This window comes from Gobio gobio, assembly GCF_949357685.1.
Source record: "Gobio gobio genome assembly, chromosome: 20".
Classification (NCBI taxonomy): Eukaryota; Metazoa; Chordata; class Actinopteri; order Cypriniformes; family Gobionidae; genus Gobio; species Gobio gobio.
Genome location: NC_137113.1, coordinates 26,712,093 through 26,730,023, shown reverse-complemented (window position 1 = coordinate 26,730,023; position 17,931 = coordinate 26,712,093). Strand labels below are relative to the sequence as shown.

The 17,931-nt window shown below is 38.6% G+C and overlaps 3 protein-coding genes across 3 annotated transcripts; 1 reads left to right on the top strand and 2 right to left on the bottom strand.

Annotated features, from left to right (window-relative positions):
* Positions 1-1,045: 1,045 nt before the first annotated feature.
* hbae5 (hemoglobin, alpha embryonic 5) lies at positions 1,046-1,701 on the bottom strand (the record flags this gene model as incomplete). The annotated part of the gene is made up of 3 exons (XM_079846172.1): positions 1,587-1,701; positions 1,271-1,478; positions 1,046-1,174 (listed from the first exon to the last, which is right to left on the bottom strand). The coding sequence occupies exons 1-3, from the start codon at positions 1,679-1,681 to the stop codon at positions 1,046-1,048; spliced, it is 432 nt and encodes a 143-aa protein (XP_079702298.1). The 5' UTR covers positions 1,682-1,701.
* A 3,144-nt stretch (positions 1,702-4,845) lies between these two features.
* On the top strand, positions 4,846-5,477 carry hbbe2 (hemoglobin beta embryonic-2; the record flags this gene model as incomplete). Its single annotated transcript, XM_079845387.1, has 3 exons — positions 4,846-4,937; positions 5,021-5,243; positions 5,349-5,477. The coding sequence occupies 3 exons, from the start codon at positions 4,846-4,848 to the stop codon at positions 5,475-5,477; spliced, it is 444 nt and encodes a 147-aa protein (XP_079701513.1).
* A 4,211-nt stretch (positions 5,478-9,688) lies between these two features.
* On the bottom strand, positions 9,689-10,757 carry hbae4 (hemoglobin alpha embryonic-4; the record flags this gene model as incomplete). Its single annotated transcript, XM_079845463.1, has 3 exons — positions 10,472-10,757; positions 9,925-10,129; positions 9,689-9,817 (listed from the first exon to the last, which is right to left on the bottom strand). Exons 1-3 carry the CDS (start codon positions 10,561-10,563, stop codon positions 9,689-9,691), a joined length of 426 nt encoding a protein of 141 aa, XP_079701589.1. The 5' UTR covers positions 10,564-10,757.
* Positions 10,758-17,931: the final 7,174 nt, after the last annotated feature.

Here is a 17,931-nt window from a genome sequence, read left to right as displayed (position 1 = left end):
GCTACGCCGGGCCAGTGTATCATAATGCTGGGTAGTCTCTGCCGAGTCTGCTCCTGCCAGTAGCCTTTTATGATTGTCAAAGAATGACTTGTCATGGAATAAAAAATATTTTATATGAACCTTCCTTTTATTTATAACAGATTTTAGAGTAGCCTATATTATTATTTAAAATGAATAACATTTTATTATTATTATTTAAAATGAATAACGTGCAACACAGCAAATGTATCAAACCCAAAAAGTTTGGGTCAAAATAACCCAGCATTTGTTCTGTCTAATATTTACCCAGCACTGCCAAACAACCCAACCATTGTCGTTTTCAACCCAATTTTTAGAGTGTAAATTTCATTAATAGTCTACTAAGTTCTGTGATATTTGTCTACCATTTTTTATGTAATTTTTCGAGACAATTTTTAGTAGACCTATCCCCTTTATGCAGAATAGTTTGTAGAGGCCGTCTGCTCTGCATGGTGTTTGTTCTGCATGCGGCTCCTGATGAGCGTTGTTGCTTTTTTTCTTTTCAGACAAATCAGCTTTGAATGACCGTAAATGCACTATATGCAAGACTTTCTCACGTGACTCAAAGCGTATATTTATATTATGTATTATAGCCTAGCCTACTTTTTATATTAAACCTAATATAATATCCGTCACGAAATCCAACACTTTGACCATACTTACATAAAGGGTAATATTCTATAGGCTAAACTAAAAGAAACAGAATTAATAACAGTAGGCTATATAGTAGTTTTACCGTAGCCTGTGTTTGCCAAAGATTACTTGTTAAGATTGACATCTACATATTACTATATGTAGCATTTATTCAAGCAACTGTCCTGTCTAACTCGAGTTCTGAAACATGATCTAAATATTCTAAAACAATTTCATAATTCTAACATAATTCATATGATCCAATAATTAGGCTATAAAGATTATGCAAACAAAAGTAAAAAAAGATTGCCGTGTCTCCAGATGTGTTTTTATTGACATGTTGTGACCAAATCGACAAAACAACATTCATACTGCTTAACAAATATCACACAGGTTAACGATATTTGTCAGACAAAGCCAGGGCCACTCTTGCGAGGAACTTGTCCATGGCCAGGTGGGCTTCAGGTGTGAAGTCATCAGGGAAGAGCATGGCCAACACCACAAGAATGTTGTGGGACAGGATCTGTTCAATTAAGATGAATAGACACCATTTTGAGTTGAACGACTAAAAAGTAAGGCTCAATTATTAATAAATTAGCGTCAGACACATTATGTTTACCTTGAAGTTAGCAGGATCGACTCTCAGCTGAAAGGCGTGCAGCTCGCTAAGAGTGAGCAGGCCGCCGAAAAGGTTGTCGATATTTTCAACAGCCAAACCAAGTCCACCCATAACCTTCTGTCCATGCTTCCTCACCGGAGCAGAGCCGGGGCTCAGGTCGCTCCAGTGAGAGAAGTAGGTCTTGGTCTGAGGGTAGACCACGAGCATTCTGCAAAATGGTGGGAAATGTAAAGTTCCAGTTTAATCAGATCCTTACCTCAGATATGTACAGTTATTTTTAATCGAAATTCAAGACTTCAAGTCTGATTTGTCTTACCTGGACAACGCCTCATTACCGATATCCCCAGCCTTTGGGGAAATCTTTGCCCAGAGGGCCTTCACGGCAGCTTTGTCCTTAGCAGAGAGACTCATTTTGAATTAATGGACGTGCTATGGTCAAATGACTTACCCACCTAAATGTTGGTCCTCTTTTTATGCGTTTGTAGTTGTGTGGGCACACCCAAGATACAGCCTAATTGCGTGTCAGATTGAACTCCTGCCAGTGAAAACTGAAAATTGACTTGATGCCCATTTTCCCCTCCTCATTTTAGGGATGATACGTGAAGATATTGTACGTGCGTGCGTGCGCACTTGAGTCACCAAGTCGTAAACAGTCGGATCCTAATCAGCCCATGTCCGCATCTTCAATAGCCTACATGTAGCTAACCTGATTTAAATAATTCTTTAATTGATTTAGTAAGTTGTTTAGTTTAGTTCTTATGCAAGATGCTTCATGTCCTCTTTTAATTTAGCCTAAATTATTTTAACCTCATGGGTGCCACTGTCGAGGACTTGAGTGAATTTCTCTGACATGGATGTCCTGTAAAGAGCTCATTCAGGGCTTTTCAGAGATACCATTTGTTTTGAGGTTTCACCAGGACAACAACTTCTCCTTGGTCTTTAAAAATGACTGAATGATCTTAGATACTATTTTGTAATTATTATTTAAATCTGACTCATTTTCAAATTGTTTGCTATAAATAAACATCCCATGAAAATGTTATGGGGTTTCTTATCAAAATATGACTTTCTGTTACAAAACTGGGCATTGATTTCATACATGTCCTCCATCATGTTTATCAGGCATTTTGGGAGACATAACAAGTGAATAGGAAAATAAATTACATATCAATGTTACATATCAATATATGAAAATGTTGCCAACTATTACTCCCATTATTACATTTATTTTTTCATTACATGTTGCTCCAAGAACACATTAATATGCATATTAGATACAGTGTAGATACATTGCATTGAATGGGAAAAGCCATTTTACCCACATATTTATGCTCAGCTGGTTTTAATTATAATACAATGTTTATTACAGTTTTTGCTCGATTGCTGAGACAATTCATGAAACAATTCACAATTTTCTAAACACAATCCATGAACTACACACCAACTTATGCAAACCTCAAACTGTCACGTCAAAATCAAATATTTCAGTCAACAATATATCAAAACCGAACAACTACCGACAAATTGCACATTAGTGAGATCACTTAGAACACTCTTATTTTGATTCAGGAATAATTCTACAGCTCAATTTATTTAACTGTAAATAAAATAGGGAATATACAGTAAAATGCAATGATCTTCAGGAAAATTTTATTTTCATTCCACTGCCGTAAAGTGATCTTACATTATATGAAAAGAAAAGTTAAAAGCAATATTACTGCCAATTATTGTAATGAAAAAATAAATACATTCAGCATCCTCTGCAGATTTCATTACATTACAAACAGTAATGAAATTACTGTATAGTGACTAGATTTCATAGCAGCTTCTTGGTCTTCTGACAAAAGACTGTCATTTCTCAGTTCTGCGAAAAATACAGTACAAGAAAAATAATGGCTACAAATAAATGTGACAACTGTGAGTTTGAGGCTGTGTAACATGTGCTACAGTTTACTTTAGAATAGGGAAATATCCCTTATCTAAAGTACTGTGAACTGTAAGTGAGTAGAATAAAAAACCCTGTATATGATTCTTTCAGCCCTCTCTCTCAGTGTTAGGATGCATCTTCTAAAGCACAATCACCTGTGGCCCTAATTATATTATCCTGAGATTCTGATTGATGTGTCAGTTGTGCTGTAATAAATGCTATTTGTGCTATTTGAGTTTACATTGTGATGCTTGAGTTAATTATATTAGGTGCTTGTGTTTGTAATTAAACATGTGTAAAATGAAATTTTTGTGTGAAGTTTTGCAGAAATCATTAAGAACATTGGAATGTGTGTGAAAACGTTTTGAGAACTGAATGAATCGGTTGGTAAATTGTGCCAACTGAATCAGTTATAGCATAGCAATCGAGAAAAACTGTCTTATTATTATTATTATTATTATTAAGATCTGAATATTATTATTTTTATTAATAATATACATGAACATTTGTTTTCTTACAATGTACATAAATGCAAAAGAGACTAAAAAGGGAACTGAAGCACAGTTTTTCATTATTCTGACTTTTTTGTATTCATTTAATTTAAATAATTTTTAAATAAACAACCCAATGCAGTTTATTTTGGGTGATAATTTACTTAGTTTAGTTATGCAATAGCCTATAAAATGTCCATTGGCTCATGGACTTATACAACTCTGATTTTACTATACATACGATGTAGGCTATATTACATTTCATTCTGGCAAAATTGCATTAGTAATATAACATGTATATATAAAGGGTTACAATATAATAATAATAATAATAATAATAATAATAATAATAATAATAATAATAATAATAATAATAATAATAATAATAATAATAATAATAATAATGATAAACATGAACATTTGTTTTTTTTTTACAAGGCACTATTGCAAAAACAAAACGACTAAAAAAAGAACTCAAGCAGTTTTTGATTATTCTGATTTTCCTATTCTGAATTGATTTATAAATTATTTATATCATTAATCGGCTCTAAAATGTTTGCCTGGTGAATGGATAAAATGCCCACGCCCTTTTTATTTAGTATTTGATGAGACTGGATTTTTTTTTGCCACTCAGTCAAATGCATTTCATTTTGAGATCTACGTAATGGAGAGTCTGTTAGTAGAGATAAGGCAGAGTCGTTTTGAATGTGTGTATGCATGTATGAGATATCTAACAGCTGAGATCATAACAATAATTGATAGTCTTTGACAGTCACGTTTTTGTAATTAGACAACCGATTAGAGAGGGAGTAAAACAATTACATAAAAAATGATGGCTACTCTACAATATCTAAAGATATCCTTTCCAGCATATGTTGATCCACTTTTTATCCAACATCAAACTATTTTTCCTGACTCTTTTCATGAAAGGGGGGTATGTTATGCTGCAAGTTTTTTGCAACTTACAGTAAAACTTCTAGAAGATTGCAAACGTCCAGAATCATCAATTAGGCCTAGCGTCCTGCCCATGAGAGGTTTCAGCCAATCAAGTGAGCCCACTTGTTTGGCGACGCCACCCGATGACATAAATAGTGTCGACAAGAGTGGAAAGGTATGATTCATATTCCTAACGGAGAAGAAAATCTTAAACTGACAACATGGTTGTGTGGACTGACCAGGAGCGTGCTTGTATCAAGGACATTTTCAGCAAGCTTAATTATGAGGACGTTGGCCCCAAAGCCTTGCAGAGGTATGATGCCTCATTATCACAATTTATGCAACTATTCTTTGATACATTTCATTGTATTAATTTGCGTATGTTGTATATTGCAGGACCTTGATTGTGTATCCATGGACTCAGAGGTACTTCGGGGGTTTTGGAAACCTGTACAATGCAGATGCCATCATCTCCAATCCAATGGTTGCAGCCCACGGAACTGTTGTGCTCCACGGGCTTGACAAAGCAATGAAGAACCTGGATGATATAAAGAACGCATACGCCGATCTGAGCGTTCTGCACTCCGAGAAACTGCACGTGGATCCTGACAACTTCAGGGTATGCAAGCATAGCAGCATATTAAACTCTTATAGATGCATTCAGACACTATTTAAAACATCTAGCTACCAGTTGCGCGACACTCTTCTGCCCTTTCTGTTTCAGTTGCTGGGCGACTGCCTGACAATCGTGATTGCAGCGACGATGGGTCCCTCGTTCACCGTTACCGTGCAGGCTGCCTGGCAGAAGTTCCTCGCTGTTGTCGTCTCTGCTCTGCGCAGACAGTATCATTAAAAACTCTGAAATAAGGGAAACATATTGTATGTTTCTAACTCAATAAAGAGGAATTGATACGCACCACAACAAAGTTGTAAATTAAGTGGATCTGGTTTGGATGTACAGAATTGCTTGATATTTAGAATGATTATAATAGCCGCTTGTATGACAGCTGATTAAATTGTGCAACAAGTGATTCACTCCAAATAATAACGATTCCAAAAGTTCTTAAAATAACCATTTGTTTTCATTTGTGCGAGGAACATTTTAATAGGCTAATCTAAAAGATCCTTTTGTGCAATGGAAAGGAAGGTTCCACGGTTGTTCAAGGTTCTTCATGGAACCATAAATACCAATAAATTATGTTTTGTTAACAAAGTTCGGGAGGAAAACGTTCAAGATCTATCCAATCATCACGTCATTCCAACCAGGCATGCATGAGTGGAGGCACACTGTAAACCCGAATAAGTTGGCAAAACTTTAAAAAAAAGAAGAAGTTACAGTTACATCAAATGTTTTAAGTAAAAAAAAAAAAATCTAAGTTTAAGTAAGTGGAACTTTCAGATTTTTTTTTTGCACTCAAACATTTGAATTGCTCTTAAAGGGATAGTTCACCCAAAAACGAAAATTTGATGTTTTTCTGCTTACCCCTAAGGCATCCAAGATGTAGGTGTCTTTGTTTCGTCAGTAGAACACAAATTAAGATTTTTAACCGTTGTTTAACCATTGCTGTGTCACTCATATAATGCTTGTCAATGGGGTCTAATTCTATTAGAGTAAAAAAAACATGGACAGACAACTTCAAGTTAAACCCCGCGGCTCGTGACGACACATTGATGTCTTAAGACACGAAACGATCGGTTTCTGAGAGAAACCGAACTGTATTTATGCAATTATATCACCTCATATCAGACTGTCTTCAGCTCTCCAGACTGCCATCACTTCTTGTGAGTGAGGTCAAAATTCCGGCCGGGTCATAGATATGTATACGTAGCTTCCTCATTCGAGCGATCCACGCAGGCACTAATGAGGTATCTATGTATATATGACCCGGCCGGAATTTTGACCTCACTCACGGGAAGTGATGGCAGTCTGGAGAGCTTAAGCGTTCGTCTGGTATGAGGTGATATAATTGCATAAATACCGTTCGGTTTCTCTCAGAAACCGATCGTTTCGTGTCTTAAGACATCAATGTGTCGTCACGAGCTGCAGAGTTTAATTTGAAGTTGTCTGTCCATGTTTTTTTTACTCTAATAGAATTTGTCTCCATTGACAAGCATTATATGAGTGACACACAGCAACGGTTGGAGTTAAAAATCTTCATTTGTGTTCTACTGAAGAAACAAAGACACCTACATCTTGGATGCCTTGGGGGTAAGCAGATAAACATCAAATTTTCGTTTTTGGGTGAACTATCCCTTTAAAGAACCACACTCTGGTGATGAAACACAATAGAAGTTTATTCACAAGGACTTTAAAGTTTAAAGGGCCGCGAGAGCTTGGCAATGTAATCTTTTCTCTATCGCCTGCTTAATTTTTCTCCTTAATATGAACTCTTTCAACCTGTTTAATTTATGTATTTTGATTTCAGATGTATTTGTTGTAGTTAGCCATTAAGGCCTTTAATGTTCCTGACCTGTCTGTCTGATGTCAAGTCGTCTACCCTTGGACTTTAGCGGTACTTTAGTGGGTTTGGAAACCTGTATAACGCGGAGGCAATCATGGCTAATTCAAATGTCATGGCGCATGCACTGTAGTGCATGGACTGGAGAAAGCTCTCAAAAACATGGAAGATATCAAGAACACCTACACTGCAGGTCGACCCAGGCAATTTCCAGGTTGGTGACTTAGAGCAGTCCACCTGCCATGTTTGGTTATTATGTTGGAACTGTGCTTTACCCCACTTCCCCCACTTGTTTTACAGCTCTTAGCTGACTGCCTGACCGTGGTGATCGCTACGCATGAGGACCGAGTTCACCCCAGACATCCAAGCTGCTTGGCACAAGTTCCTTTCTGTTGTTGTATCAGCATTAAGAAGGCAGTATCATTAGATTCGTCGACTGGATGAGAAGATCCTTGTATTAAAATTGTGTAACGCATAATGAAAAATAAATGGCTGAGATGATTTCGTTGTCCATTAAGGTGTCTCAAATGAAAAAGGGTTACGCAATAAATCCACATTAAATTGGTGTAATTTCTGAAGTGCTAATATTCACAACTTTAGAAGGTTGCATATGAGATCACGAAGGTCATCTGAGGTCTTTGCTCATTTTGATATGATCTTTACTTCCTGCCCATCCCTTTCTCACGTCTTACAAAACCTTAAAAGACACGTAACTGTTGCAATCGTTAATGTTTAAAATGTCTAATTAATGTCCAAAATGCAGTTTGGCTTTATTGTACCACACTCAAAATATACGCTACAATTTTTTAGGCCTAAATCTAAGATTTACGCATTTATAAAATGTATATTTGAAAGTTGTTTATTTAACCTAATAAACCTGATTTGATGCATATTTGTCAGTCATAAAATAAATTTCTGAACAAAATGTTTTTTTTTTTTCAAAATATATTAATTCAAATGGCATAGAATTCGCATAAATCTAATTGTGAAAACTACATTTATTCAGTTGAAAAGTATAAACATTGGTAAAATAAAGCTGGCTTGACGTGGAACAAGCGATATTCAATGTTAAAATGTAAAAGATTGAAACAAGCTGAATGAATAAATATGTAAACCAGTTATTTAAACACATTCAGTTCATTACATATATCTTGTAATAATATAAATATGAATCACAGTAAGTTTATTCGTTTGTTTATGGTAAAACTGTGTGATCTAAATGAATGAAAAAGTTTATATGCAACCCAAATACCTAAATCTTAAATTTAGACTTAATTATTCTGAATGTTTGTTCAGTGATAACAAACTAAATTTACATTTTTTTAGGTTATAATGCGGGATAAGCAAATAACAAGTTAACTACTACAACATAAATACAATTATTCCAGAAAAACTTAATTTCTTAAAGCTTTCGTCATCACAAGGTCCCTCTTCAGCTCCATAAGAACCACAGAAAACTTCACACCAGAAAGTACTATAAATCCCTAACCTAACTGAAAAAAAAACACATTGTACTTTTAGCTTGCACTGGGACATTACTCACCTTAGTACATTATCTAAGGTGAGTAATGTGAGTATGTTCCTAAAGATAGGAAAAGATGCCCACCTTAAAAACAATGAGCATTTACTTTTAAATTGTAGCATATTTAGATATAAGTTTAGCGTGTGCAGGACGATGATGATGCATCAGCCAATGTGTTATTAAGGGAAATAGGCTAAATAGAAACATTTGCTAATTTGCCGTTGAAGAAAATGCAGAAGGTAACACTTTATTTTACAGTGTCATTGTTTCACGTTACATGTAGTTACTATAGTACTATAGTCAGGAAATATACTATAGTACTATAGTAACTATAAATTATGCATAATTGCATGCAACTAACCCTTAAATAAACCTAACCCTAGCTATTTAATATTACTCAGCATTTAGATGTATAATTACAGTGTAACAAAGACACCTTAAAATAAATTGTAACCATGTAAAATTATTCAAAGCGGCCTTCTATGGTCAAGAGAAAAGTTGAGTTAAGGGTATAGCTTTGTTAAAGTTTTTTTTCTTTTTTTTTCTGACGGTATAGAGAAAGTAACTGACCCACAGGTAAAGAAACGCCTATACTGTTTAAATGCTTTCAGCACAACGGAGAGCGTCACATTTCCTTTTGGACTTCAGCCAATATTTCAGCACTGAAGTCTGGACAGCGCCACACCCACATGACGCATCACGTCCCTTAGATATTACCGACATTTTTGATCAATTGCAAAACTGATTATTTCCTTTTGCATTAAATATTGAATAATCAATTTCACAACGTGAGAAGAATTTCATAAATTTAAGTACTGACGACTTTTTATTAGGAAGCCAAAATACTGGATTCCTGTCGTGCAGTTATTAAATTATAAGCAATAAAAAAATGTGGACACAAAGTGTAAGAGTACAATGAGGAGTACAATGAGGGAGGTGCATGTCCCAAGACTAGTAGTACTATTGTTGTTGTTTTATTGAATATTCCATTACATTGCATATAGATACAAAGACACACGTATTTATTACTAATTTATTAAAGATAAACTTTGCAGAACCATTCAATCCTTCCTCGGAGGCTCTTCATCGGAACTTCTCGGCTAAAACAGCTGAGAATGCCGAAAGAAACTTGTCTATCGCCGCGTGCGCAACAGGTGTGAAGTTTTCGCCCATATGGCAGGCTAACGTCACAAGGATGCAATGATTGAAAAGCTGGAAAAATGTAAGAAGTTTACGTTAGTGAGTTAAATGGAAAAACACCACATCACACAACATCACGTATTTGGATATTGCCTACTGGACATATGTTTGAGGAACACCTTGAAGTTTGTAGGATGTATTCGCAGTTGGTAGGCATGGAACCTGCTTAGTGATGCCAACGTAGTAGCGAGTGTGTTTATGTTCCTCGCGCCGTCGGCCAAAGCCAGGACGATTTTCTTCCCGTGGCAGCGTAAATGCTCTGAATTGGGGCTGATATCTAGATGAGAGAAGTATGTCTTTGTTTTGGGGAACGTTGTGAACATCCTGTAAACCAGTTAACAGGGGAGAAAACAAGGTCAACAAGTCAAGCACAAGAGCCCTAGCTATCTCCTCCCTCTCTGTCGCTTGCGTCATCACTCATGGGCAACTGCCAAATATGACAAGACCATCAATCATTGAAAAGACTTTTGATATTCACAACTATCAAGGATCCACCAAAGAGAGTAAGTAAGAATTTAAATGGTTTCATTAAGCTTTAAATAATTTATATTGGACATCTACACGTGAGTTTTAGACATGTAAAAATATGCTACTTTTTTGTCCGGTCTGTTAGGCTACATTGTTCTAAAACGTTACATTTGTTTGATCTAAGAGAGCATATGTTACCTTAAAAGAGCCTCAGATCCAATTTCTTCCGCCACTGCAGTCATTTTGTCCCATATATATACAATCAGCTCTTTTTCGGTATTCGAGAGCATTATAGGACTCGATTTGACAGCTCCTACTCAATCTAAAACGAGTTAGCTTCTGAACAAAGCGAAAAAATCTAAGCTATTTGACCGTTTTGCGATGCAGTTTCGATTACATATTAACCACAGACTTGACTTAATAGTAACAACAAAATGCAAAAACGGACGAGAACAGTTGGCAGAAATGTAGTTCCCGTCGGTCGCTCTCTCTTCAACTCACCGAGAGTTAATCACGTGAGAGGTGAAACTGCGCAACGTTGGTCTGCTGTGCGTCATATTAGACGAGCTTATGTTGGCATGCTGGGATTCCTTCTCGTGCCTTGAGGGACTTCAATGATAGGCATTATTTTGCACTAGGCCTAAGTGATTATTTAAATCAACACAATATATTGCAAAAGCAAAAACGAGACGTGTAAACTGTTTTATTTAAGTAGGCTATACAAGGCTTGTTGCGCAGTAATTCAGAAGCAAAATTCTCAATAATTGCAATGATCTTATATGCTATACCCTATTAGATATATGTTAATAAAATGTATTTGATAATAACATTTAAACCTATTAATAGATGATTTTCATGTAGTGCAAATTCCTCCATAGTGGATAAATAGTGTTAGAGCTATATTGCTACCAATTTACTATGATATATATATATATATATATATATATATATATATATATATATATTATTAAATTGAACTTATCATTTCCTAAAGCAAGCATAGACATACTCCTCAAGTTCTCATATTAAATAAACAGTAAACAGCTTTCAAAAGATTAAAACATGTAGGGGAGAGCGAGGCACAAAGTAACGTTTTTTTTTTTTTTACTTTCTCAGTTTGTGTAAATCCACTTGGGGTCCAGAGTATTTTTTTCCCACATTAATTTCACATGTCTAGTACAATTATGTGGTTTTGTTTTATTAATACAGTGTATACTTTTTTCTTGATTTACCCTGAAAGAATGGAAGTGAAATGTGACAACATGCCCCATTGTAACATGACCATGACAGATTAAAATGTTATCTGATATAATAAAAAAAAGTATCCGAGACAAACTAAAATATTTTGTCAATAAAATACAATTATTAACTTTTCCATGGCATTTAAAAAAATAAATAAATAAACAAAATTGAGTTTGACAACAAACACTGCAAAACACAGCTATACAGCATAGTTCAAAACATAATAATAACGAATCATTTCTGTACATTGACTCTCATCAGTCTTTATTCACCCTTTTCCTCGTGGGTTAGAATATAATAGAATATTTCTAATAGGGGAATAATGTAACGCAGTGTTAGAACATGCCCAACCTGCACAACTGGGATTTAAACCCAGCTCATGTCTATATAAATAGATATACGATTAAAAAAATATCAGATGTGTCTAATTTTAAATAAACACAAAAAACACAGATGAAAATTTTACTTTTTATTTGCTATGGTTAAATAAATGTTCAGTGATACTGTGATGTGATGTGTATGTGTGTTACAACTAACCCCGCGTAATTGTCGTAATTACATACTGCCAATTGTCACTCAAAACAACAAGGAAAAAGTAAAACTGTGAAGTGCTTACACATTTATGATGTTAAATGACTGTAATTTGTAATGACTACGAGCGTGCACTACTGTGATAGGGAGGGGCCTTGGCACTGAATCTGATAAACCATCGTTGCTGTCCCTATCAGTGGCTCAAGCTGCGGGCTGAAAGTGGGTGGAAGTTGAGGAGCAGCACAATCGCCAATCTCACCCCTGCCCTGCCCTCCTGGCAGCACATGCTACTGCAGAATGAACTACCCATGACTCAGCTAAACGCAAGTACTACCGTGATCTGGTTCTGTGTGCGTGCGTGTGTGTGTGTGTGTGTGTGTCCTGGTTAAATATACGGCAATATCCGAAAGATGGCAATATCTGAAATCTTTGTCCTTGTGGGTACATTTTTGGTCCCATGAGGATAACAGCTTTTTAATCAACCAAAAATGGTTCTTGGCTCGTAATCATAGGGGAACCTTTTTTAGTGCTATATAGCACCAATTTTGGTGCTTCTTCAGCGGTTCTTCAGAGGTGCTATATAGCACCTTAGTCAAGGTATAGAACCTTTTTTTTTTAGAGTGTAGTAGGCCTAAGTGATGTTTTTTTGAAAATGTAAAAATGCACTGTAAATCCTAACACTCAAAATAATGTATTGGTTTGAGTAGGGTAAACTTAAATTGAGTATTTAGAATTTTTTCTCTGTCTTTTGAGTTCACAAAACTGAGGCATTTTAAGTAATCTGAATTGTTTCATTTGTGAACTTTTTTCTTTAAATTTATACAAACTTAAATATATCTGAAACTGGGCTGGGATTTCTCACTTTCTCTAGAGAGTAAATGCTAAAATTAAGTGTTATATATATATCTTTTTGTGCAAGATTAATGTTAAATGGGATGTTTAGTAGTTTAATTTAGAAGAGTTTCAGTTATGTGGTGTTTTTGGGGGGTTACTATGGTGACGAGTGGAGCAAGAGCTTAGTTTGAGAACAGATATATGTTAAATGTTCTATACTGTCGTACTCATTCAGTAATTGCTGTGCTATGCCTATCAAAGCAGTGTGTTACCAACTAGCAAAGTTAAACTAGCCAAGTTTCCACTACTGAAAATATTTAAGTTGAGATTACATGATAATTTTAAGTTAAATGTATGAATTAGCTTACTCAAATACTTCAAGCCAGTTCTGCTTACTGTTGAATTCCTTAATTTAATTTTTTTTAATGTAACTGATTACCTTAAATATTTTGAGTTTTGCCAACTTATTTGGGTTTACAGTGTGCAGAAAGTTTTATGTGATGGTTTAGGGGTATGGTTAAGGGGATATAATGCAGTCCCCATAAAACATGAAAACGTGTGTGTGTGTGTGTGTGTGTGTGTGTTTTAAGCTGATTTAGAGTTGTTGAAAGCTTCATTCCATATTAATTTTTTTTCCTAATTATTATGTTTTTATATACACCGATCAGTCATAACATTATGACGGTGTTGGTCCCCCTTTTGCTGCCAAAACATTGGATTGAGATCTGGGGTATTTGGAGGCCAAGTCAACACCTCCAACTCGTTGTTGTGCTCCTCAAACCATTCCTGAACCATTTTTGCTTTGTGGTATCCTGCTGAAAGAGGCCACAGCCACCAGGGAATACCGTTTCCATGAAAGGGTGTACATGGTCTGCAACAATGCTTATAGGTGGTATGTGTCAAAGTAACATCCACATGGATGGCGGGACCCAAGGTTTCTTAGCAGAACATTGCCTTAAGCATCACACTGCCTCCGCCGGTTTGCCTTCTTCCCATAATGCATCCTGGTGCCATGTGTTCCCCAGGTAATCGACGCACATGCACTCGGCCATCCACGTGATGTAACAGAAAACTTTGTGCTCAGAGGTCCAGTTCTGATGCTCACATGCCGACTGTTGGCGCTTTCGGAGGTGGTCAGGGGTCAGGATTGGCACCCAGACTGGTCTGCGGCTATGAAGCCGCATACGCAACAAACTGCGATGCACTGTGTATTCTGACACCTTTCTATCAGAACCAGCATTAACTTCTTGAGCAATTTGAGCTACAGTTGCTCGTCTGTTTGATCGGACCACACGGGCCAGCCTTCGCTCCCCACGTGCATCATTGAGCCTTGGCCGCCCATGATCCTGTCGCCGGATCCTGTCGCCGCACTGTTCCTTCCGTGGACCAATTTTGAAAGATACTGACCACTGCAGACCGGGAACACCCCACGAGAGCTGCAGTTTTGGAGATTCTCTGAGCCAGTCGTCAAGCCATCACAATTTGGCCCTTGTCAAACTCACTCAAAACCTTACGCTTGCCCATTTTTCCTGCTTCTAACACATCAACTTTGAGGACAAAATGTTCACTTGATACCTACATCCCACCCTCTAACAGGTGCCGTGATGAAGATATAATTAATGTTATTCACTTGACCTGACAGTGGTCATAATGTTATGCCTGGTCGGTGTATATATTTGTTATTTTATGTAATCATTTATTCTGTGTTGATAATTGCTTTCAACCCTTTAAGTCTTTACAGAAGGTTTACTCAGCGACATCTTTATTCTCATCGCTTTATTCTCATTCAACTCTGCAAATGAACTAAAAAACTTTCTCCTGTGCCCAACTGTCTGTTAAAGCCCTCCCCTTCAATTGTTTTGTTTAATTTGCTTCTGTTTCTGTGTGGAAACAGCTCCATTCTTACAACCTCAAGTGACATGTCACTGTCATCAATGTGTTGTTACACTGTAAATCTGTATTAGATTATACACTGTATCATAACATAGAGGGTTAACACTACACTGTAAAAAAAAAAATTCAGGTCTCCAATTGAACATTTTCTAGTGACCGATCACATCTAAATTTTTCAGTTGGCCAAATTGAATTTCTGTGAATTGATGCAATTTAATTCACAGAAATTCAGTTTGGCCAACTAAAAAATGTAGATGTGATCAGTCACTAGAAAATTTTCAATTGGAGACCTGATTTTTTTTTTACAGTGTAGAGTGTTAACCTTCTATGTTATGCATTACGTTCTAACCATGAAATATTTTTCAAATAAGTTTTTATTACATGAAATAGCTTCAATCATACAAACCAAAAGGGCAACGCTGTACCGCAAAGTAAAAAATATTTTTTATAAAAAACTATACTACAATAACACTTTAAATAAATCAATACTTCCACTGTGGTACAACATTGCCATATGGAAACATTGATATTTTCTCTATTTACAGTACAACTATGTTAGACAAAGTTGATTTGTGAATAAAAATATCTAATTTACTTATCAAAGATGCTGCAAAAAATCCCCCTTGAGAAGAGGTGTTTAGAAATGAGGTTTCTGGAGCACTTCAACAGTGTCTTCTGTGTGAGGGTGGCAGTGGTAAAGAGAGTTTTGAAGGGACATTCAAATGTCATTTGACTTAAAAACAGCACATCATTGGCTACCTTAAGGCCTGCCCTCTTAATTCCGATACTGCAATTTATTGTATTTTATCTGAATAACAAGGAAATGAGTTGTAATTATTTTTTGCCATATGGCAAGGCTGTACCATAAATAGTTACATAAACACCAATTAAAAAAGGTTCTGATCACTTTAAAACAAATTAAAACAACGTCTTCATCACGTTTTATATTGTGCCTTAATTTCTTTATTATAACATTTGAAATGAGTAAAATCATCACAAACAAATGGCATTCATGAATATTTTGATAGAGCAAAGTTTATTTTTGATTAAAATAGGGAGGAAAAAAAGAAAAGTACCCTAACAGATATAAAGATTTTACGAGAAAAAGAAAGAAGAAAAAAAAAAACCAGTGGGAAATGATGAGTTTGACAGACAAACAAAGAACTCAAATTCAAAAAACAGCTCTGCAGATTGTCACATGGTGTCTTGGTGTTGGTTCATGTTCATTGTTCTTGGTTCATGTTTTAGTTTATCATGTTCTTGCTTTGTTTTAGTGTCTTGTTCACAGTCTCGTCATGCACTTCCTGGTTTTGTCATGTTTCAGTGTCATGTGAATCCCATGCCCTCATGTGATCTTGTGTCTTGTCCTGTCATTGGTTCATTGTCTCATCACTGTTCACAGGTGTCACTTGTCTTGTCATTAGTCTGTGTGTGTATTTTAGCCCTCATGTTTGCCATGTGTCTTTGTCTGTTATTAACGTTGTAACCTGCTGGTGGTGAGTTTTGTTTAGCCATGCCATGACTTTGTTTTATGTTTTGACCAAGTTAAGCCAAGTCTTTGTTTTAAGTTTTGTTTATTGTTAATAAATGCTGCACTTGGGTTCAAAACACTTGCCTCCAGTGGACCGTATGTTACAGAATAACAGACCCACAAAATGGACCCAGCAGTTGTATCCTTGCTTCGTCTACGCCAGGGAAACCAAGCCATAGAGAACTATGTGGAGGAGTTTTGTGGACTTTGCTACCAGGTGAACTTTAATGATGTTGCCCTCAAGGGTATTTTCTTAAATGGACTTAATGACCTTTTAAGGTATTTGATGCCAGAGAGCAATTCTCCAGGAACTCTAGCTGGATATATTGACTATGCACTTCAGTTGAGTGGCTCATCTTTTACTGTGGGAACGGTGGATGAGGAGCTCCACGTTCCCACAGTACTCTCCACCCCAGTGAGCCCAGCCCACGTCCATGCTCCAGCCCACGTCCATGCTCCAGCCCACGTCCATGCTCCAGCCCACGTCCATGCTCCAGCCCACGTCCATGCTCCAGCCCACGTCCATGCTCCAGCCCACGTCCATGCTCCAGCCCACGTCCATGCTCCAGCCCACGTCCAGGCTCCAGCCCACGTCCAGGCTCCAGCCCACGTCCAGGCTCCAGCCCACGTCCAGGCTCCAGCCCACGTCCAGGCTCCAGCCCACGTCCAGGCTCCAGCCCACGTCCAGGCTCCAGCCCACGTCCAGGCTCCAGCCCACGTCCAGGCTCCAGCCCACGTCCAGGCTCCAGCCCACGTCCAGGCTCCAGCCCACGGCCCCGTCCAGGCTCCAGCCCACGGCCCCGTCCAGGCTCCAGCCCACGGCCCCGTCCAGGCTCCAGCCCACGGCCCCGTCCAGGCTCCAGCCCACGGCCCCGTCCAGGCTCCAGCCCACGGCCCCGTCCAGGCTCCAGCCCACGGCCCCGTCCAGGCTCCAGCCCACGGCCCCGTCCAGGCTCCAGCCCACGGCCCCGTCCAGGCCCCAGCCCACGGCCCCGTCCAGGCCCCAGCCCACGGCCCCGTCCAGGCCCCAGCCCACGGCCCCGTCCAGGCTCCAGCCCACGGCCCCGTCCAGGCTCCAGCCCACGGCCCCGCTGTCCCACCCAAGAAAATTTTGGGGGGGGGCAGGGGGTACATGGAGGCCATGAAGGCCACGCCTCTGTGGGCCCCTGAACCGCCATTACCGCCATGGCCTGATGAACTGCCGTTGCCGCCATGGCCTCCCACGCCTGAGGGTCCAGGTCCGCCCACGCCACAGGGTCCAGGTCCGCCCACGCCACAGGGTCCAGGTCCGCCCACGCCACAGGGTCCAGGTCCGCCCACGCCACAGGGTCCAGGTCCGCCCACGCCACAGGGTCCAGGTCCGCCCACGCCACAGGGTCCAGGTCCGCCCACGCCACAGGGTCCAGGTCCGCCCACGCCACAGGGTCCAGGTCCGCCCACGCCACAGGGTCCAGGTCCGCCCACGCTCCCAGGCCCGGCCGTGTCATGTCTGGGTCCGGTGCCCCTGCACGGGCCTGGCCCCCCATCCCTCCCCCAAGACCGCCCCCCAAGACTTTTTGTTAAGACTCTTTGTTAGGTTATTGATGTGTTGGTGTTGTTTGGGCGTCAGGGGCCGCCCATAGAGGGG